The following is a 23,718-nucleotide window of genomic DNA, read 5'->3' on the forward strand; positions in this document are numbered from 1 at the left end:
AAAATACCACCCACCACCCACCACCCACCACCGAGTCTAGTCTCCATGTGTTAGTTACTCAGTGATGGCAGGTATCCAAAGAGTCAACTTCAGCTGTATGCTTAACCTGAAGAAAGTCACAGAGCTCAGCAAGCCCAGGCCTGTGTATCATCTGACCCTCATCATCCCATTATTTTTGCAGAAGAAAATACTTTTTTGGGATGTATTTTATTAGCAACTTTAGACAAAGCTATCTGTTCAGTGATAAATCAAAAGGGTAGTGTTCCTCTTTGTATTCTGAGGATACACCTAAGATAGGAATCATGAGTGTGAACAAAATCCCTATTTGATTATGATTTTTTTCTCCCCTCTCTTTGCAGGTTATCTTCAACCTACTAGCAGTCCAGCTAATTATTCTCTACCATCAATCCTTCCAGCTGTATCACAGTTAACAGTGAATTCTGGAAGTGAGATTAAGTTGTCCTGTATTGATGATCTTCATCCAGTCAAGTGGACTTTTGAGAATCCCCTCCATTTTGAATCCAGCAAAACTACAAAAACATGGCTTACGAGCAGTGCCAAGGCTCACGATACAGGCAGATATACGTGTACCAATGAAGAAGGCTTGAGCAGTTCCATTTATGTATTCGTGAAAGGTAAATGCGTTGGCTTTCCGTGTTCTAGATCTGTGGTCTCAGTTTTAGAGGAAGTACAGAACTCTTGAGCTCTGGAGGAAATGGTCCCTGGCTTTGAGAAGGCGCCTGGCACACAACTCTCACTTAATTGGGTTGCATTCTTCCCCCCTTTTCTGCTCTGTCATAGTTTAGAAGGATAATGAAGTATTACCTCCTTTCTTAATGTATAGAAAGTGTTTTACAGCCCTTAAAATGGCACACCAATGCCCACTGTTATTATTAATGAGGACGAGGATGTTCTTGTATGTCTGATCAAATTTTCCTATCATCCGAACACGTTTCTTGGAGTATAAATTTGACTCCTTTGGGAGTCTTATTTACCCTTTAAATAGTCTTTATTCTTCCACTTAGAAAATCACTACTTTTTTTTGAGCATTCCATAGTTCCCTAAAGACCTAAAAAATGCACCTTTCAGAGACTGACTGGAGATCACTCTTCTGAGAAGCAGCAGTTTTCACATACTCAGATAACATCATTGAGTTTTTTCATTTTCTGATCAAGGTAAAAATCCCACCATGATGGTGTTCTAGACTCTAAACCTTACACTTGGAAAGATTTCAGTCCTAGATAGAAAACTATCTGAATGTTGACCACAAATCTAATGACTTACCATGTACTCATACATATTATGTCTGTGTTTGGGAAGGGAGATGCTTACTGGTCAGTAGAGTAGGCAGGGGAATATTGTGGCTTGTAGTAAAATTAAACACATGTCCCTTGCACGGTCTAAGTGCTTAATAAATATTTGATTTGTTAAGGAATCCTGGCGCACTGAAAATAAATCATATAATTAGCATTCATGTACCTCACATTTCATGAAGTGCTGTTTTATGAGTTGTCCCAGAATCTGTACACTAGTGAGTGGTAACTGCACAGAGGAACTTTGTAAAGGTTGAAAGGCAAATTAGAAGTGGGTCTATATACCCTAAGTTCCTTGGGATGTGACATTGACAAGAGGACCTTGCTCCTTATTTGGAGGGATGGAGCCCACCTGTGTTACCAGGGAGTAATCTGTGCCTGTGTTCCTAAGCTTACCTGTTGCCACTCAGGAAATTAAATGGTGCTACCTAATGTGATTCTTTCTCAGTGTTTTCCCCAGTCTCATCTGCCTTTCACATTCCCTGGACCCACCAGGCTAGCAGACATTTATTTCTATACCTGACATTTGGAATAATTGTTTTTTAAGCTCGTCACTATAGTAAGACAGTGCTCTCTTCCAAAACATAATTAAAATCTGATATGAGAGGGTGGTTGCATATAAACAGTATGTAACTAGAAAGGGGAAGAATAGTGTTACACAAGTAGCTTCTTTCCCAAAGTTTTCAGTGGGACTCTCTCCCCTTCTGAAGCTTTTTTACATTTGCAAAGTTTGGCAAATCAGAAAATTTAAGTATTTGAGTGGGAGACAGGAGCACTAAAACATGCTTTCAGATCTAGCCAAGGGTGCTAATGTGAACAAACAAACCTATTTACTAAGAAATCTTTGGAGCTAACTTCCTGAAAGGTTTTCCTATGCCAATCTAGACAATTTCAAAGTTGGAAACAATTCCATTAAAATACCACCATTTGGAATAATTTCAATATTCTATGACATTTAGCCCTTCTTTCAGAAATGTTTTTCATAGATTTGTCATATGACAGGATGTAGGACGTAGAGGGAATTGGGGGCAGTCTGTGTCCTTGAGGATCTTACAGTCTAGAAGCATCTCATTTGATGAGACTTCTTTTAAGTGTTCTCCATCAGATAAGCTTCTTTCTTAATTTGTGCTATGGCTTTTATCAGGGAAATATAGAAATTACTGTATTTGGGTTTGAGTGATTTAATCTCTTTCTGGTATTATCAGACTTTTAAAAGACTGAAGAATCCTAGAATTCTGCATAAATGTTTTAATAAAGGACATTTTGATGAAAAACAAAGGGCTTCTCGCTCTTTGGGAACTATTTGTTGGCTTGTTTCAGATTTGTTATTTTTATCTCTTTCATCTATCCATCCATGGATAATTTTATGTGCAACTTAGCTTCATGTAAAACAGATGTAAAGCCATACCAGATTAGCTGATATTTAAATATTTAATTAATAGATTCAGTCTTATAGTTGGGTATTAAGATGTGTCTTGATATATAAAAGATACCTGTTTCATATACATAGGTGACATATGTAAGATTTATTTTTTTAAGGGTCAGATATTGGGGGGAAGATTATGGAGTGGTTGGGTGGTAGAGTGGATAGTGCACTGGGCTTAGAGTCAGCTGTGTGACCCTGGGCAAGTCATTTAACCCTGTTTGTCATAGTTCCTCATTTGTAAAATGAGCTGGAGAAGGAAATAGCAAACCACTCCAGTGTTGCTGCCAAGAAAACCCCAAATTGGGTCATAAAGAGTCAGACACGACTAAAAACAATTCAACAACAATTGGGGAAAGATTAATGCTTTGCTTTGTTTTTTTTTTTTTAAATGAATGATATGGGGCACCTAGGTGGTGCAGTGGATAGAGCACCAGCCCTGGATTCAGGAGGACCTGAGTTCAAATCCAGCCTCAGACACTTAACACTTACTAGCTGTGTGACCCTGGGCAAGTCACTTAACCCCAATTGCCTCACCAAAAAAAAGAAAGAAAGAGTAAAACGAATGATACTCTTGGCCAGTTCTTTTGGACAAAGAAATTGTGGCTTAGGGCCCATGTGCAGTATTTGCTCTGAACTGTACTAACATTAGAGATAGGCTAAAACTCTGGACTTAGCTTCATCCTGGCTGTATCCTTAACCAGGAAGCTCTGGGAGATTGAGAAGCTGGTCAGGGAAGGAGGAGATGGTTCTGTAGAAACTCTCCCTTTCTCATGAGACTAGAACTCTTCCTCACCCCTTCTTTCATGCAAGTATGAGAGAGATCCATTTTCTTTTTCTTTTTTTGTGGGACAATGAGGTTTAAGTGACTTGCCCAGGGTCACACAGCTAGTAAGTGTCAAGTGTCTGAGGTCAGATTTGAACTCAGGTCCTCCTGAATCCAGGGCCGGTGCTTTATCCACTGCACCACCTAGAGATCCATTTTCAAGAAAATCAGAAAAAGAAGTTGTCAACATATGCCCTATAGGGGTATAGGATAGAGAGAAATAGAAAATGGTGGGAAATCTCACATACTAACACCCTGGTTTTGGGAAGAGGGTAGAATGGAAACTGAATAAATCAGTACATTTTCTACTGCCTGAAAAGCAAGACTCAGGATGTATGACTAATAGGACTTGGAGACACCAAGCCTTGTGTTCAAATCCTATCTCCGACGCTTATTACCTGTGTGATCCTGGGCAAGTCACGAAACCCCAGTTTGTTCATCTGTAAAACAAGAGGTTTGGACTCAATGGCTCTTATACGAGGAACCCTAAAATCCATCCTCATAAGCCTTCTGGGTTCTTTTCTTGCCTCTCTTTTGATATTACAGATCCAAAAACTCTCTTCCTTTTGGACCCACTTCTCTATGGGAAAGAAGGCAGTGATGCTTTAGTCAACTGTGCCGTTACAGACCCAGAGGTATCCAATTTTACCTTGAAATTATGTGACAGAAAGCCACTCCCCAAGGACCTGGTGCTTGTTCCCGACGTCCAGAAAGGCATCACCATCAAAAATGTGAAGAGAAGTCACAACAAGGTTTGTTTCCAGTGCTCTGCCTACCAAGATGGAAGACTGAAGCTCTCCGACAGGGTGACCCTAAAAGTGAGGCCAGGTAAATGAACCCCTCTTTAATTGTGGAGCTAGAGAATGGGCCACCTTACTAGAAATGGCCACCAGCCAAGGAGTCCACTAACTGATCACCCCATCCTCATCCCAGCTTCTTCCTAGTTGGTTTCTTCATGTTTTCGATAGATGGACTTGACTGTGGGTTATAGGGATATCTTTTATGCACCAGAGCTTCATTTTATTTCCACTGTTTGAAAAGGGGGAAAAAGGTTAACACCAAAATTTTAGTTATGATCCATTTGATTAAGGAGGTGGTAGGGTGAAATGTTTTATCAGCATTCAGTACTGTCTAGAGTCTTTTAGCCTTATATAGCATCCCATGTTATAAAAGTGGTCCTAGTCTGAGGGGAAGTTCAATTGAGTATGGATGCAGGTAGGAATAGAGTCATAGGATGAGGCATGTTTTTGAGCTGTAAGAAAGTTTGCAAGAGTTTACTCAACTCCAAGGTTCCCCTAAATATTTAATATTTGACTAGCGAAAGTTCAGAAATTGTGATGTATTCAGTAGACAGTTTGGAGTTTGGATTTATTTTGCCTTTACTTGGGGATGTCATCACTTCAGTGCTTTTAAAGGGTTAATGGGTGATACTGGTGGGGACAGTGGAGGACCTGGAATCAGAGGTCTTAAGTTTGAGTCCCAGTTCTGACATTAACTTTGTATGGTACCATTAGATATCAATTATTTTTCAAGCCCTTCATATTACTGATGAAGAAACTGTGACCCAAGGAGTTTAAGGGATTTGTCTGAGGTTGCATAGATATTGTGAGGGGTAGAACTTTGGGCAGGTCATTAACCTTTTCATGGTTCTGTTTTCTTTTTCTTTTCTTTTTTTTTTTTTTTTTGTAAAATGAGTATAATTTGACTACCTACCATGTATTGCTGTGAAGTTGTTTTTTATAAGCCTTAAAAGTGCTGAACAAATATGTGAGCTATTCCTTATGATTTAGTTCATGTGAGTACTTCCTTCACTGTGGTAACAGCATTGATTTTGGAACCCAAAGATCTGGGTTCAAATTCTGTCTCTTATTCTTACTACCTATGTAATCTCGAGTAAGTCACTTAATCATTTTGTTTCCTCATCTGTAAAATCCTTAATCCTCACTTTTCTTATTTTATATCTGTAAAATGAAAGGGTTTGACTAGATGACCCCGAGATCTTTTTCATCTTTCTACATTTAAAATCTGATGTTCTCCTTAGCACCCTAACCCCCCTCCCCCAAAACAAAACAAAACAACGTTTGTTTGTTTTTTTAGTGAGACAATTGGGGTTGTGACTTGCCCAGGGTCACACAGCTAGTAAGTGTTAAGTGTCTGAGGCCAGATTTGAACTCAGGTACTCCTGACTCTAGGGCCAGTGCTCTAGCCACTGTACCACCTAGCTGCCCCAACAACAAGTTTTTTAAAAGCTACAACTTACTTTGTGGTAAACCCTTTGAATGAAGACCTTTTCTTAATTCAGCTAGGCTGCTCCCCAGACAGCAAAATATAGACTATTCAGCCTGACCCAAGACCTGTCAGGCCCAATGCCCACCCTGGCAAAGAGCCTTTGAAAACCCAAGTCCATTTCCATCCCATGATGAGACATCACATGAACACTTTAGCAGAGATTTAGGTTTATCATTACACTATTCAAGTCTGTTTAATCAGCAATAGGGGAGTAATTTATAGTTTAATGGAGTAAATGGGCCAGGATTTATTTTTACATTTTATTTATTGGAGCAATTAGTCTAGTGTTTGAACATGTTCAAGCCTAGAAAGATTTTTTAGAATTTGGTTGTATTTGATTCATTGGGTGAAATCAGGGCTTAGAAAGCAGGATGACTTGAGGATGCAGACCCCTTCTGTGGCATCCATCCAGATGTCCTGGGCTAGGGGTGGGGTGATAAATGAAGGAATCATGTTTTTTCCAAAAAACAAACAAAACCCAACAACCTCTAGAGATGCCTTATAGCAGCACCCCTGAAATCCAGGATATACCACCTGAAGAGGACTTCTTTTTAGGATAAAAAGTTTAAAGCAAGAGGCAAAAATGACAGTCCTACTTGGAGGTAATGGATCATGCGGCAAGGACCCTCTCAGTTACAATCAGAAATGGACAAAGCATTGTTCTTAGAAGGCATGTGGGGAAAAAGGGGATGTCTTTTGTTTGATTAAAAGAGCTTAATCATGCCTGTCCATGGACTTAGAGTACCATAACAGTTATCTGGGGCTAAAGATTAGGTCTTTCCCAAACTTGAGTTGGCTCCTAACCAGGCTTTTAAAGAGTATTTCCAGATATATTCCTAAACTTCTTTTATTTTAAAATAAATATTAATGAAAATCATTTGACATCATATTTTTGTTGTTGAAATCTTAAGGAATGACTTGATGAGCATGTGATAAAGCTCTAACCTGATTTAGCTTGTGTTTTACTATGTGGTGGTTAAAAATTAAAGTGGATATGTGTTGTCCCACAGTTTAGTAAATGAATGTAGGATATTAAAATGGTGGAATTTTGTCAGAAGGGTAAGCCCTTTCCCTGAGATTGCTGATTGAAACATGTACCCTTTTCTTACAGCCCCACAGAGTGTGCCAGAAGTCAGCTTGCTCAAAACGAACTACCTTCTCAGGGAGGGGGAGACGTTTGAGGTCATATGCACGATTAAAGATGTGGCAAGCTCAGTGGTGTCCATGTGGATAACAGACAATGATAGGGTACGTTCATGGTTGTATTCATCTTCTGCACTCTCTTGGTTTCTTTTGAGGGAGAATATATTTTAACATCGAGATTTTTACCCTAGATGTGGATTTCTTCCTGTTTTTTCTTTTGCTTCTAAAAGAAACCCTAAAGATGAGATATTCTAGGGATGTCACAACTGCTCTGTCTGTGTACAAGTTTTCAGCTGATTAGGCAAAATAAATGGAAGAGAACTATGAGGTTCTTTTGTTAAGTTGAGCATCCCCCCCTTCTCTTCCAAAGAAGAGAAATTTATGAGTTTATAAAGCTGTAAGCCTGGCATCTTCCAGAATGGTGGTTTTTAAAGCAACTTTGGGAGTGAAAACTGAATGTCAAGGGTATCATGACTTCTTTTTGAATGAACTTGATGTGAGATTTATGGGGAAAATGCTTAAAGTACAAATGACTCATTATTTTGACATGATGGGCAATATGAAGATTTGCTATTCATCCCATTTGTATTTTTATTATTAAAGTGATAGGAAAAGATATACGAAATTTACTCTTCCATAGTTAAACAATCGTCCTGCAGTTCCCCTGTGTAAGCAATGGCCTATCCATTAAGAACCAGTTGCCAAAAAAAGAAAAAGGAAAAAAAAACAGTTGCCAAATATTCCTTACAATTTTGCTTGAGGTTTTCCTGCTGTTTTAACTGGGTACTTAGTACTGAAACACTATTAACTAACCTTTTAGTTCACTTAATCCCTGGTAATAAAATGGTTGGTTACCTCTTTAGGAATCTTTTCCTATACTTTGGGTACCTAGGTCTCTTTAGAGGAGATACATTAACACCAACTCATTGTATCTGCACAAAGTTCCTTCTTTAAAATCTTCTTTGTCTTTAATAAACACTTTCTTGAAACTCTCTCTATAAAAATCTTTTTAGTAATTTTGAGGATAATGTCATGGCCACAATTTTTAAACTGTTAAAAATAATTCTGTTCATGGCCCAAATAAACATTCTAAGAAATTAAAGAAGGGCAGTGGATATTGGGTGGGTGGGAGGGTGGTTGGAGGAGAGAGAGAGAGAGAACTCCCTATCTCCCCTCCCCCTCCGCATGCCCTATATGCCATAGGGTGTTTCATGCTTGTTTTAAGAACTCTTTACCAGACAGGTAACCATGGTGATTAACACAATACAAAGTCATTATAATGGTATTCATGTAGACTTGTAATGATACCTTGCTAAATGAAGCCTGCTATTGACTAAGATGATGGTGTGAACCGTGGCCTATGGCATTGGTTTGAATTAGCAGAGGAAGCAAGTTTAGTTCCCATATCATTTAATTTAATAAGGCAAAAGCATATATATGGATTGTCTACTATTCTTACAGAATACAATCCCATATTAATTGGCTTTCCATAATCCCTTGCTTCAGCTGGGAAAAATTGAAATTATATGTGTATTTTAGCCTTTGTGTATAGAGAAAATTAGCCATTTTGAGATGTTCAAATCAAATTGCCTTGGGCAAATTTGTTCTGAATGCTGTTTCCCCAGAGCCCTGCATGCCATTCTCAATTAATCCACTGGTGCTGGTTGATAAGCACTTAGTAGTGGAAGCTCTTTGGGGAAATCCCAATCCAAAGCAGCAAGGGTTAAGAAAAAACTGAATCATATGCACACAGTATGTGACTTGCAGATGGGGCTTCTGGCTTTGTGCCAAGGTCATCTATAAATCATTTATTGGCTTCATTTTCTTAATTGTGGCTCCTTAATTGAGAATGACCACATTTAGGAATAATTTTTGCACTCTTTTATTTTTATATTTTTCTCTATAGGAAAGACTTTTTGTTGACTTTGCAGGTGTTTTTTTTAATATAAAATATACTTTATAAACTTCATAAACAATTTGGAATCATTGGTGTGAATGGATTTAAAGTTGAATATTCTTTTTCAACCAGAGAAGTCTTCGGCATTATTTACAACTCATTAAATCCTGATGAGTTTTAACCCTGGAAAACCACATTGTTTATTTTCATTTGTCCTTAAAATTACTTTTGACGGGTCCCTTAACAGTGGTGTTTGGGTGTCTGGTAGTAATTTTTACATCATCTGTGGAGAGGAATTATTTATTTCTAGCAGTGACTTCTTGAATATCCCTGAATGACTTAAATTCCCTATCATGTTGGAGGAAATAGAAAGCTAGCTATCAGAAGGCAGCTTTAGAGTTGAGTCTGTTCTCTGCTCAGTGACATTAACTCAGCCACAGGAAATGTCTGTCAAACACTGAACTGGATAAAGGCTAATGTGAAAATGTCACTTGCCCTTACTATCTCTGCTTGCAAACCTTGTTTTGAAGGCCCCAATTCTCAGTAGTCGATTACTGCTAGCGATTTAAACGATAGCTCTTGCTATGGCAAAGGCTGATTTCACAGAATCATGGAGCTGGAAGGATCCCTTGGAGGTCATCTCACCCAACCTGCTCATTTTACAGATAAGAAAAGTGAGGCCCGCACAGGGAAAGTGACTTATCTGTGGTCAAGTGGTAGTTAGTGGCAGGGCAAGTGTCTCTTGATTTGGATTAAAAACTATATAAACCATTCTTAGCTCCTCTATTTGTAGCTGCACTGATTCTTGACACAACTCATAAATTAAATTTTGAGTGCTCTTCAAGTAGTTTAATTTCTTCTGCTGGAAAAAGGATTATAGTTAGCATCAACTTTTTAAAAATGAAGAATCCTTCCAATGCCTGCCCATCGGGCAAAGACAAAAGACCAGAAGATAGTGTCACCACTGCAGTAATTTCACTGCTAACCTTCCTTAGCCAACTTTGAGATAATTTGGGATATTGCCTCACCAGCTCTGGTTGGTGTATCTCAGAATAATAATTTTTTTACAAGCCACATTTCTGTAGTGCTTCAGAGATTGCAGAGTATTTTTCCCCAACAGCCCCAAATAAACAACAATATATTAGAAAATATTGCTACCATTTTATTGAGGCTCAGAGAGAGAAGTTAAGCTATGGCTGGCCAGCTAGTAAGTGTCTGAGGTCTCCTGACTCCCAAGTCCAGCCCTCTTTCATTTGCATGGTATGAGTCTTCTTTAACTTTGGGTAGCGTTGTGCTAAAGAAGACCTAGAGTTATTAGTTATTCCAGAGCAGATGCAGACATCACTTAATGCAGAGGTGTTGAAAACCTAGCAGAATGCCTTTATAATAACATTCTTTTGCTTTCATTTGGATATGCCATTCACCTTGTCATCCCATATAATTTAGAGGCTCTACCAGTGTTAACCTGTCAATCACACAATCAACAAGCATTTGTTAAGATATGCATCAGGCACTGTGCTACATACACCAGATGCTTTAGAATACAAAGATAATTTACCCTCAAGGAGCCTACAATCTATTGGAGAAGATGGATATACATCTATTTTATATTAGAGGGAATATTGGCTCATTGTCAGAAAGACTATACATTTGATCTTTGTGGTATTTTGAGTTTTGGATTGCATATTTACTTGTAAGAAATGTATTCATATGCATTTTCTTTTCTCTTCTCTATAATGACATACTTTCAATATGGTATTGTAATATGAAGAGAGGTTCCGGTGACAGATTTGTCATGATGCTTTATTATTCCTTCTTAAGCAATGTAGGACATGAATATTAATACGATGAAGTTAATTGCTGCTATTTTTAATTTATCTAAGAAAGATTTTTGCATCTCTTTTAGATGTTAATCTCTGATTTTTTTTCTTTCCCCTCTCCTATAACCCACAGATTAACATACATACTCAAAGCTGGCATTCTGGTGATTATGCCTATGAACGTCAACATGAATTGAAAATCAGTTCAGTGAGAGTTAATGATTCTGGAGTCTTCATGTGTTTTGCCAATAATACTTTTGGACCGGCAAATGTCACAGTCACCTTAAAAGTAGTAGGTAAGTATCTCATGTAGGAACATATAAATCATTGTCTATGGTTGGAGATGAAATTTTGGGGTTGGTACTTTTTTTTCCTCTTTCCCTCACTAAAATGGAATGTTGAGCTTTTTCTTCAAAACAGACCATTGCGGGCACACCATATATTTTTGTAACCTCTTTATGCTGGAACATATAGGCCAGACTATACCAATTAAAATTTTCTAAAAGGGTGTGTGAAGACATAAATAAGGTTGTTTCAGTTGAGACCTGTGGGTTGTGTGGGAGTGGTTTTTTTTTTTTCCTCATACAAGTCTCGACCAAGTTTGCCAACGTAAACTGATGCTTCTAATTTAGAAAAATCTTGGGCTTCTTTTGTGATTCTACTTTAGAAAAATGGAGAGGATTTCTCCACTGCAAAACCTAATGCTAACTAATGTCTTGGGACAGTCATTGACCTTTTCTGTTCTCCTACCCTCATTATAGTCAACAAGTCTATATTAAGTGCATTTCCTGTTTAACATGAAGCTTGTAGCTGTAGCTTGCCTTCTGAACCCCCAGGAAGACTTTGAGACTTTGAAAACCAGAATTGGTTGGGAAAATGTAATTGGAATATATTTAACAAAATAAATAAAAATACAGTTGAACATAAATAATGTTAAAATGTGTTTTTCTACATTGATCTGTGGCTCACAGGGATGCTTAAGTACAGTCAAAGGTTTTTGACACAACTGTGGTAGAAGGACGTCTACTGAGTTTATAGGGTGTTTACGGGGAATAATTGAAACTAAGGATCCCAAACTGGAATATGATAGTCTTGTGGGAAGTATGAAGGTGAAGGGCTGTGGTCAGGGGAAATCAGGACCTTCAGTTTCATCAGTGTGGAGTGAAGAAAGGATGAATGCAGATGGACAGCACTTTTCTAACTTGCATTTAAGTGTTTTCCCCAGGACACTGAGAGGTTAAGTGATTTAATCATAGGCATGCTGCTAGTATATTTCAGAGGAAGGACTTCCTGACAGATACCTAACCCTCCATCCTCTAAACCACACTGCTTTTCATGGTATTGTCTATACGGCATCTTTATATTTTTCTCTCTGACCTTTTAATATCTGTCCCTAGGACAGGGACCGGCTTGACATTGTCATTTGCTACCATACGGAATTTAAGCTGTAACTGATACTTTAATTAAACATATTTAATTTGGGAAAATCCCTTGATTTCCTAAACTTGAGAGTACATATATAGATGTGAGTAGTTAACACTTTTGTCAGTGCACTGGGATATCTCTCATCTTCAGGTCAGCTGTGCAGTCTACCCTAGGCAGTTGTAGCATATACAATGCATTTGTTCATTCGTTTTAGTTGTGTCTGACTTTTTACGACTCCATTTTGGAGTTTTCTTGCTGGAGATACCATAATGGTTTGCCATTTCCTTCTCCAGCTCATTTTACAGATGAGGAAACCTGAGGCAAAGAGGGTTAAGCGACTTGTCCAAGGTCACACAACTAGTAAGCTTCTGAGGCCAGATTTGAACTTAGGTTTTCCTGACTCCAGGCCCTGCACTCTATCTGCTGAGCCATCAAGTTGTCCAGGATGAATTTAGAGACTTAAACAGATAAATTTAAAGACTTCTTAGCCTTTCAGCAAATAAGTTAGGTGGTGAGATTGGCTTCCTATCTTGCTTCATTGTGAACTCATTCAGCTCCCATTTACTCTGTGCCCTGTAGAAGAAAGAGAATTGGCTTGGGGAGTCAGGAAATTTAGTTCTCATTCCACCTCTTCCACTAACTAGCTATGTGAACTTGGTAATTAATCTCTGGAACAGTTTCCTCTTTCATGAAACAAGTTGATTGGATTCTCTGTAAGATTCCCTTCTACCTAACTTGAGATCTCCTTTTAACTGGGATACTCAGGTCCTTTGCTCAACAGCCTTCTCAACTCCCTGATCCTTCAAGCTAGATGTATTATTCGATCCTGTACTTTACGCTTATCTCCTTTGATAGGAAGACCATTGTAAAACCAGTCACTGCTCTTGAGAGGGTAGAGAAAGCAAAAAGCAAAAACCAGTTTAAACGGGGCAGCTAGGTGGCGCAGTGGATAGAGCACTGGCCCTGGAGTCAGGAGTACCTGAGTTCAAATCCAGCCTCAGATACTTAACACTTATTAGCTGTGTGACCCTGGGCAAGTCGCTTAACCCCAATTGCCTCACTAAAAAACAAAACAAAACAAAACAAAAACAAAACAGTTTAAAATGGGCAGGACCAGCTATTCCTTCTCTCCTCTGTCTTCTCAAATAGCTTTAGCCACAACCAAATAACTTTATGATTTTTTTGTGTGTGTATCTGTGAGGTGTTAGTCAACCCCCACCATATGAATATTTGTAAGTTATAGACATTCTGGTACCAGGTGAAAATCTGCTTGGATGAAGTGGTTTTACATAGTTTGACTCAATGAGAAAGGTTCAAAAGTTTAAAATAACAATAACTCCTTCTCTCCCCCGTCTCTCTCCAAAAAGCCCAAACTTTGCTGTTATATCTAATATCAGAGACAACAAGGAATAGTAGAAAGGGAACTTTCCTTCCGGCCAAGAAGACCCATCTTCAAACTCCACCATTGAAAAAAGTCTATGAGACCTTGGGCTTAATTAGTCCCTCAGGGTTCTAGGTAATTCTTTAAGACTATAAGTTGCAGAGAAAGTAACAATGAAAGTCTACAGAGGGAATTTCCTCTTCTGTGACATTCTGTAGAGCAATGAAATTGCAGGTCCAGACCCCATTTCTATGTAGTATCAAACTTGTTTCGGAATTCCTCCCAGAATCTCAGTGTGTGTCCTCCATCAATACTGATAGCACAGCTGAAACCCTTTGTGGAGAACGGTAGTAACCCAATGGATGTGGTGTTGGGTTTCATTCTGTTTTCACTTTTAAGTTTGTTCAATAAATGTTTTATATGGTAGTGTTAGAGGTTTGTGGCACACTGTAGTTCAATTGCTGTTTTATAATTTGGCATCTCTTCCCATGTCATAATGGAAAATACTTCATCAGATTGAACATGGAAGAGATACTTTGCTAACAATTATGGTGCCAGGATACAGAGACAGGAGACTATTTTGGCCCCAAACGTGATTGCAAGCCCTTTTATTAATTTGAATAGAAGGCCATGCTTTTTAAATATTAAACTCCATAAGTGCTAATTAGCTAAGTTGATTAGGGAGCATGTTGGTATGATATCAGCCTCAGAAAGCAATTAGTAAAACTGTTATAAGCACATCTTGGTATGTAATCGGATTTTTTCCCCCTAATCCATTCATCTGTTTCCAAGAATACAATGGTGTATAACTGGAAGAGCATACAGCTTTGAAACCTGACCCTGGTTTTGTATGTTTTGTGGGTGGTTTTTGGTGGGGCGTGGTTGGGTGAAGGGAGGTCTGCTTTGGAAAAGACGGAGGAAAGGCATTGATCATTTCATTAGTGTGGGTATGAAAATGATATCAAACAATTCCTAGTACAGAGATCCCAGGGTATGTCTCTTTATAACAGCAACCCATAAGGAATCATGTAATTCTGTTAATATTTTCATTTCCTGGGTAAGAAATGTGATGCAGCTACTGGACAAAAGCATTACACTGAGCATGTGAAAGAAGATAGCAGGGGGAAAAACCACAGGGGATTTAAGATAAGGCTGTTACATAGAAAACCTAAGAGAAATCTTTTAAATGCAAATATTGTTGGCAAACATTTCTAGACATTTTGCCAAATAGCACTTTGAGTTATGAGCTTGAGAACTTGTGGAAGTATCCATTTTCAAGAGTATTGTGACTTTAGAAATTAACCTAAATTAATTTAGGAAGTCATTGTCCAATAGTTGACGAGAATGTTTTCAACTACTTTGTAGCTTCCACAATGGTTTATGATGGAAATTGGGAAGTAAAGAGAAGCATTTAGGTGATTTATTAGGAGTTGATCCTTCCTAAGTCAATTCATATTCTTCTTAAAAGGATTGAATAGATACCGTTTTTTTGGGTGTTTTAAAAAATTTTTAATCTCTATGAAATTGATATGGGTGAGAGAATTGGCTATATTAAGAAAGAGGCTAATTTCCTATGGAACTTTGCTCTTTATTTTTAAAATGTTTATTTATAATATTTGCTCTTATGTCACCTTCATTTCTCAATATATAAAAGAGCTATCCTATGGTATAAAGAATTTTTAAAGGGGGGGGAGGGGAGAGGAAAGCAGTTCAGCAAAACTAACCAATATACCCACCAAAAACTTAATTTCTTTAATGGGATGAAGCCAAAACTAACAAAAAAAGTTTAAATAAATAAATTTTAAGACCAACTCAGAGAAGTACATATTTTGAGCTTCATATCACAGAGAACTGACCATCTCTAGGTAAAGAAGACTGATTGAGGAGTGGGAAGTAGAGATTTAAGGTTCTCTGGAGTCCATTTCTAAACTGATTTTCTTTTTTGGTATATTAACATAGAATGTTGTACATATTAGCAAATTTAAAATACAGTAATATATTTTTCATCTATTTTTGCTTCATACTTGACAACTCTACATAGAAAAAATATTTGGAAATTTTAAAGATGCTTGAATGTGGAACTATAAGCCTAGTCATTTATAGTTCAATTTTCAAAATATGTACATTATCTTTATTAATTAATTAATTTCTTTATTTATTTTTGCGGGGCGATTGGGGTTAAGTGACTTGCCCAGGGTCACATAGCTAGTAAGTATTAAGTGTCTGAGGCCGGTCTTGAACTCAGGTCCTCCTGAATCCAGGGCCGGTGCTCTATCCACTGCACCACCTCGCTGCCCCATGTACATTATCTTTAACAGGATAGTTCAACTGTTTCCATGTCCCCTTCTAAATCCTTTCCCCTTTTTCTGTATATTCCTCCAGACTTTGGTGGTGTCTTTACTTACTTACATAGTCATAATTGGTGTTCTCTATTGTCTTTTTGGTTCTTTTCACAATAAATCTCATGTAACTCATCTAACTATTTATCTTGGCAGCCCAGAGGTAATGTGGTTTTCTTGGTCATATGGCTTTAAGAAAGCTCCTTTGTGAAATATGTACCCAAATAAAATTTTGTATTTGTAGTTACAGGTTTGTGTCTTCTCTCTTTCCTGGATTGTAAACTCCATGAGTTCAGGAATTGTGGCCTAATGAAACTTAGTCTATCACACTGTTTACCAAGCATTTCATACAGTGTCTTGTCCAAAATAGACTTTTAATAGTTGCTTGAATCAATGAATCAACGAAGTGGTACAGGACTTAATTTCCCTATTGAAAATGAATTTTTTGCTGGGGGGATTGAATTAATCTATATGGAGTGAGAATTCTGTCTGATGAATGAAGGATTTGGGAAATGTCATTGTTAATTTTTCCCCCTTGATTCTTTTTTTCTGTTATCATTAGAAAAAGGATTCATTAACATTTTTCCCATGATGAATACCACAATATTCATAAATGATGGAGAAAACATAGACTTAGTGGTTGAATATGAAGCATTTCCCAAACCCAAACAGCTTCAGTGGATATATACGGATGAAACACTAACTGACAAATGGGATGATTATGCCAAGCCAGGAAACCAGAGCACTATCAGGTAAAGGAAAGAAGGCAGACTGGATACTTGGGATTATGCAGAGATTTATAAGCAAGGCACGGTGGTTTTCTTCTAAGAGGTTACCATCTAGTTGGGGATGTGGATGGAGTAGGGGGAGCTAAGAGGTACATAGGTATTTTATTCTGCTTTGACTATCGTTAAGTGTCCTCAGAGAAGTCGAGAATTCTTGAGGGAATGGTGCCTTCAAAGCAGAAGACCCTTTTTGTTAAACTCTGTTGAAATTTATTTCCAGAAAAGGCTAATATATTTTTCTTTTTTTGTACGTATTTTTTCATGAATAATGCTTCAAATTTTGACATCTATGGCGATAGATCAGACCTCAAAGACCTTAGGGTTCGATTATGAATTTTGAAAGTAGAAGACATTGGGTTGAATGTTGACTGACTTCAAAGTAAAGTCTGGAAGCTGTGTGTACATATGTGTGCTTTTAAAAACACACAACTTGGGGGCAGCTAGATGGCGCAGGGGATAGAACACCGACCCTGGAGTCAGGAGTACCTGAGTTCAGGTCCAGCCTCAGACAGTTAACACTTACTGGCTGTGTGACCCTGGGCGGGTCACTTAACCCCAATTGCCTCCCAAAAAACCCCAAAAAACAAAAAATAAAAACACACAACTCTAATACCTACTTTATTATTTTTCTTCTTCCTCCTGAGAGAGGGGCATAAGAAAAAAAAATTAGTTGAAGGCAACAGAAGTCTGAGTAAATGACTCATGTTATCAAATGTTTATAAGCATAATTGTAGAGAAAAGAATTTTTATAAATCAGTTTTTTTCCATTGCCCTTACATTATCATCTTGGGCTTTATTTTCATTCTGCTTGATCAAAATTCAGTGGATAGTAGTTTGTAGTATTTTAATTAAATTCTCTATAAGTGGACATGTTAGGGTAGCAAGAAAACTTTATTTTAGATGAAAACCTTTTTTGTTGTTGTTGTTTTTGGTTTTTTTCTTTTGCAGGGCAATGAGGGTTAAGTGACTTGCCCAGGGTCACACAGCTAGTAAGTGTCAAGTCTCTGAGGCTGGATTTGAACTTAGGTCCTCGTGAATCCAGGGCTGGTGCTTTTATCCATTGTGCCACCTAGCTGCCCCCCAAAACCTTTTATTTTAGATAACAAATCAATCGCCTACTTTTTAGTTGAATTATGTTTCTATATACACATAAATAAAATACATATATCACCTATAATTTAGGAAATCAGTTGTTACTATATTTTTTGTGCCTTGTTTCACCTACATTTATGCCTTTAGAAATTCATTCCATTCATGCCTACAAAAATTTGATTTACTTATGATATACAAAATTGACTTCTCCAAGAATTTGTTTGGTTTCAAGATCAGAAGTGTAAAATCCTAAATGAGGCTGGAATTTTTGGATCTAAGTCCTGGACTGATGGAATTTCCTAATGAGAAGTCTCTCTAAAAATTTTGAGTATTTTTCAAGTGATTAAAATGTCATATTTCCAATTGGAGATGTTAAAAATGCATGATTCCACAGGTCTGTGATCATTTATTTTTATTTTCTTTGTAGGTATATAAGTGTACTTCACCTTAACAGATTAAAGGGAACTGAAGGAGGACCTTATATCTTTTCAGTGTCTAATTCGGATGTCAGTGCCTCTGTAACATTTAATGTTTATGTAAAGAGTAAGTAAAATTCAATGATTCTTTGTAATTTTTTTTCTAAGTGACTCATGTTTGTAACAGCTGCAGAATAGAATATGTGCTCTTGTAAATATGTTGAATGGTAATTGCGACCTTAAGAAAAATAGCATGGACAAGTGGCGAGAACACAGCACCTGGGAGTTCATTTCTTGGCACTGCTACTTATTACTGTTTGACCTTGGAGGTGTTCCTCCAAGTTGGTTTGCTTTTTTTCTCTTTTCTTAAGATAACCTTAGGTGTGGTAGAAATGAAAAAACAAAAGAAACTTCATATAGTTGTATTTGTTATTTAAAATGGAAATTTAGAGGCTGAGAAAGAAGTAGTCATATAAGTTTTTTGTCCTTTAAGTAGTATGTATTTCAGTGTGAACAGTTTGATGTGCATCATACCCTTCAGTGTGGTAAATGAGATAGTGGAAAGAGGGCTCTCTTTGGAGTTGGTTTGTCAGGACTTGGTTCAAATTCTGTCTCTGATGCATAACTGACAGTGTGACTCTGGGCAAATCATTTAACTCACCACTCTGAGGGACAGTAAGTTACTCAGGGATGGAGGGGGTTTCTGTGGTTGGAATTCTCTCCATGATTAGTACACAGAGTGCTAATATAAACACACACACACAAATTTAGTTAAGAAATCGAAAAGCTTTATTATTATTTATTACTTATTTAGGCTTTATTCATGAAAGCCTAAATGTATGTGTGTGAAAGCTTTGATTTTTGGCTGCAAAATCTTTGTCTGTTTGGGCTTTCATAACCTTACTTAAGGAGATTGGCATTAGTATGGGTACTTCTACCAATGCAGACTTCAGCTTCTTCACACCTTCTGAGGCGATTTTCAAAACCATTCATGCCCACGAAAAAGTAAGTGAAATACCGCTGATATTCAATAGCCCTCCCTCAGCATAAACATCAGAGTGAGGCATAAAATAAGGAGCTGATCACCAAAGGTGTTGGCCGCTGTGATGGAAGAGATCCAGCACAAGAGTCCAAGATGAAGAGGGAATCCTGGTCTACCTAGTAAAGTCATCCAAGCATTTCCTTGTTTTAATGACATTGTTCTAGTTGAATCGGTAAAACAGAAGAAATTGGTAACCAGTGAAAAAAGTTTGGCCTACCCATCTTCACTGGAAAGATGGAAAATATCTATAGCCCTGATTATTACATATATTTGGATGGACAACTCAATGTTTATTCATCAACCCGCCTTCCTAGGACAGACAATACAAGAAATAAACAGGAATAGGAGAATAGATTAAATTGCCTTTAGGAAACTGCAAAGTTCCCATAATGATCCCTGTACTTTTCCAAGAAACAAAGGCCTATCTCTTTTCCACCAAAACTCTTTTGATGTTGCTATAGACATGTAAGATGGGGAACTTGACAAGTGTCTAAGAATTGAAAATGGATGTTACAGAGTGGGAAACGACAAGGCGTAGAGTGGATGGCCTATAGTAGACTATGGCCTATAACCAGTGAGGAACTTAGAAGAGCAAGAGTAAAAGTTGTTTTCAGAGGAAGTAGAGGTTGGCCACATAGTAAGGCCAAGGGATGGTGGGATGTCCAAGCACTCTGCAGGTGCTGTGGCAACATTAGGAGAAAATAAAGGCCTTTGGTACATTGGATCACTCCCTATGGGGAAATAATGGGAGGATGTGGTCACCATTCAGTCTGCATTGTTATAAGGAACATCCAAATTGTAGACATCGGAGATCCTCACTTTTTGCAATTCACTTTTCTCATAACAACCCTGTGAGGTAGGTTCAAGTATTGTCCAAATTTTGCAGAAGAAGAAAGAGGCTTGTATAGGTTAAAAGTTGTTGCTAGCCTGTCTTAGCTGAGAATTGAGAAGTTTGTGGTTTAGAGAACAGGAAATCCTTAGGAGAGACTTAGGGAAGGGGGTGGGAGGTAGTCTTAGGTGCAGTGGTGGGGAGGCAAAGGGGAGAGGGCCTGTGGCCCTGGGGGTGTGAGCTGGTTCTGGTGACTCCTTCAAAGGGATTGTATAAAGTTGGTGACTGTCTATAGATGTAATATCTATAATCCCGTTACCTCAAAAATTACATGCTCTCATAAACCTAAAGCAAATCTTTTGTAGTTGGCTGACATGGATGTTGAAGTTTGCATGCTTTCTGAACCAATGAAAATTGCTTTCTCCTTTGTGTCTTTTTGTGTCAATTTCTCTTCTATCTATAACTTGGAGACAGATTTCCTTTTAAAGTGGCAGCCCCTTAGTTGACTCTCTACATCATTGCCCCCACCGCCCCCCTACCTTAATTTTTTTTTGGATCCCAGCCCATTAACCTTCTGATTCAGATTTGAGAACAGCCAAAATGACTTCAGGCATTGTCCAGAACTATAGTATTCAAAAGCGTGAGTTTTGTTCTTAGAGGTAGCATTATTGTAGGAAATGGAGAACTTTCTCCATACTGGAATGCTTCCCAGTTCTTTACAAAGTGTGTAAAGTGTTTTGGTTTTTAATTGGAAAGATATTTTTACTTGAGTTAAGGATATTACATTAAGGACAAGGCTTTTTTTAAAGCTTCGAACAGTTTTGTCCATTCTCTCATGTTTTTTTCATCTATGAACTTATTAATCAAAAGGAATAATTTTCATTCCATTGTGTGGTCTGAGCACACGTAAGCTCAGTTAAGAATCATATCACTTTAGAGGGCTGGAAACATATAATCATTTAAGCTTGACATCTCATTTTATTCATGAGGAAACCAATTCCTAGAGAGGGCAAGTCACTTGCCTAGGATCCTAGGGGATGTGTTGACATTTTAAAAAATGTTGTAAGTACCTAAATTTTAAAAAAAATTATTCATATCTTGGTCTTTTTTTTAAAAAAACATCATTTTAATTTCCAGATAGCTCCCTTCCCCTTTTTCCCCTTCTCCAGAGAGCCATCACCTTGTAAGATAAAAATAAAATACCAGAAAAAGCAGTTGAGCAAAACTAGTCAATATATCAACTGACTGTGATGGTATATGCCATATTCCACACCTAGAGTTCTCCAGCTCTGTAAAGAAGGCTATTCTAATGAGACAGTATTACTAGTTTCAGGCTTTCTTTCGTCAGGGGTGTTCATTCTATTTGTGTCGGTATTGATATTGTATGTATCATTTTTGTTCTGCTTGCTTCACTTTGCAGTGTTTTCATTTAGGACTTCCTTTTCTCCTCTTTAATACACTCCATTTACCCATTCCCCAATTGACTGGCATCTCCTTGCTTTCCATTTCTTCTTCTTTTTTTTTTTTTTTTTTTTTTGCGGGGCAATGGGGGTTAAGTGACTTGCCCAGGGTCACACAGCCAGTAAGTGTCAAGTGTCTGAGGCCGGATTTGAACTCAGGAACTCCTGAATCCAGGGCCGGTGCTTTATCCACTGCGCCACCTAGCCGCCCCCCCCATTTCTTCTTTAAAACAAAAGAAACCCTGAAACTGGTAAAATCGTCATTATTAATACCTAAGGTTGGCCATGATGAATTTCCCTTCCTTTTTTGCTACTCTAAAAAGAAAAGCTAACTTTTAAAATGACAGGGATTAAGTGGCAACATTTGCATTGAACTCCAAACTCCTAATGTTTGGTATTCAGTGTATATTCATTTGGATAGCTTTACCTTTAAGAAATCCAGTGGAAGTATAATTTGGACTCGCTAATATTTGGATTCTAGGAAATCCAATTTATGCCTGGGAAGCCATCTGTAAGTCTGGCTACTGATCATTGAATAAGTTTTTTTAAATCCCTTATTAACTTTAAATGGAATCCCTTTTCTTCTTTGGACGTTGTTTTCCTCATGTCTAGAGTGAGCCAGTTTTACTAGATGGATCCTGTTGCCCCTTCATGCTCAAATTTAGGCTCTAGACTCTGAATTTGCTTAATTGTCATTAGCATACTTTGTAAGCCCTCCAACCAAGGCTTGATTTGTCAGTCTTTAAGTAATTGACAGGGATTCAGACCCATCCCACCCTTGACTCAAAGATCTAGCACATTGTGAACAATAATATTACCTTTCAAAATAGCTGATACAGAGCACTTGAAGTGCATATTTTCATTTGTTCCTTAAATTTGTTCCCAGTTGCTGAGGGAAATGGGCTTCACACTTGTAAAATGGCATACTCAGTGTTGCATAGTCTAATAATGCTCTGAGGTCTCAGGTCTTTTTCTCGACTCTTAAGTTCAGTGGCTATTTTGACTATACTGTGCTACCTCAGTTAGTCAATAATATCTCGGAACTGCTGTGACATGAAAAAAAAATCATCATCTTTTAGACTTGGTTAATGAGCCAGATTGTTCTAGGCTGATCCTCAGAAGCTGTCTATGAGCTGAAGCCTTTCTAATTTGGTAGATCCTGTCAAGGACTTGTGTCCCACTGGCTTAGCCTTCGATCACCCACAGTTGCCTGTAGTTTTGTGATAAGGGCCAATAAACTTATAAAAAATGGTCTCTAAAGTAAGTGCTTTCTTCCCAGGTATTATTCTTGAATAATATCTCCTTTTACAGGCAGAGGACAAATGCCTTCTCTGAGATTCTCAGGGTAGCTTGTGGCTACTCAGAGGAAAGACTTTGTTCCCTGATTTGCCTCTATAGAAAAGCAAATTCTCCTTCTTTATCCATAGAACATTTACAGCATCATTTTGATCCAATGCTGAGAACAGAAGAAAAAGCTCCTCTCTGCCATTTCCTAAACTTGATCACTTACAGTGCTTTAATGCCACCTCCATAAACAAAACCATTTTAGAGTTTATCTTTGTTCATTGGGAACCATTTATATTCTGAATCACATATACTTTGGCCTTCTGGAAAACTAAATTATGATTAAATGTTTTAAATTCAGTGGCTGTCCCCTCCAGAATGTGAGACCTCTTTTATGTAAGGGCTCTCACCAATTATTTATCTCTATTGGCTGTCAGGGTGAACAGCCTGTGGAATCCTCAAAATAACGTTTGCCAATGATTGTAGGAAATGCTAAATTTCAATGAGAGGTTAGTGAAAATAAAGCTATGATATTTTTTTCCATCCAAATTCATGGGCCCCTTTATACAGGGACCCCAGGGTAAGAACCCCTGCTTTAGAAGAACACATACTAAGTTCCAGTGAAAAAACCCCTTGGACCCAGAAGTCTAAGTAAGGTTCTTGTCCGTCTTCTGGCACTTAGCAGTTCTTTGACTTTACCATACCACCGGGGTAATAACACTTACAATATCTACTTCACAAGGTCACAGTGAAGTGTTTCATAACTTTTAAAGCCTATATAAAGGTGAACTCCTACTATTAAAGAAAGAGGACTTTTGAAATGGTACTTTTAGTCATGGCCTGATGCCATTTTGAAGTTACAGTTCAACTCAGGTTTAAAAGCCTTAATTAAATTAGATGGGGTAAATTAATAGCTTAAATTATTTAGAAGTCATAGATGAATTTCTTTTAATT

The 23,718-nt window shown here is 37.8% G+C and overlaps 1 protein-coding gene across 2 annotated transcripts in view; it reads left to right on the plus strand.

The window, feature by feature from the left end:
* The window catches only part of KIT (KIT proto-oncogene, receptor tyrosine kinase), a 97,538-nt gene that overhangs the window by 42,602 nt on the left and 31,218 nt on the right, over nucleotides 1-23,718 (plus strand). For both annotated transcript variants that reach the window (XM_043972751.1, XM_043972752.1), the window contains exons 2-7: nucleotides 360-635; nucleotides 4,109-4,390; nucleotides 6,963-7,099; nucleotides 10,845-11,007; nucleotides 16,419-16,608; nucleotides 18,161-18,276. In XM_043972751.1, coding sequence (XP_043828686.1) covers nucleotides 360-635; nucleotides 4,109-4,390; nucleotides 6,963-7,099; nucleotides 10,845-11,007; nucleotides 16,419-16,608; nucleotides 18,161-18,276 — 1,164 coding nt within the window. The remainder of the gene's footprint in view (nucleotides 1-359; nucleotides 636-4,108; nucleotides 4,391-6,962; nucleotides 7,100-10,844; nucleotides 11,008-16,418; nucleotides 16,609-18,160; nucleotides 18,277-23,718) is intronic.

The sequence above is a fragment of the Dromiciops gliroides genome, chromosome 6 (genome assembly GCF_019393635.1).
Source record: "Dromiciops gliroides isolate mDroGli1 chromosome 6, mDroGli1.pri, whole genome shotgun sequence".
In the NCBI taxonomy this organism is placed as follows: domain Eukaryota; kingdom Metazoa; phylum Chordata; class Mammalia; order Microbiotheria; family Microbiotheriidae; genus Dromiciops; species Dromiciops gliroides.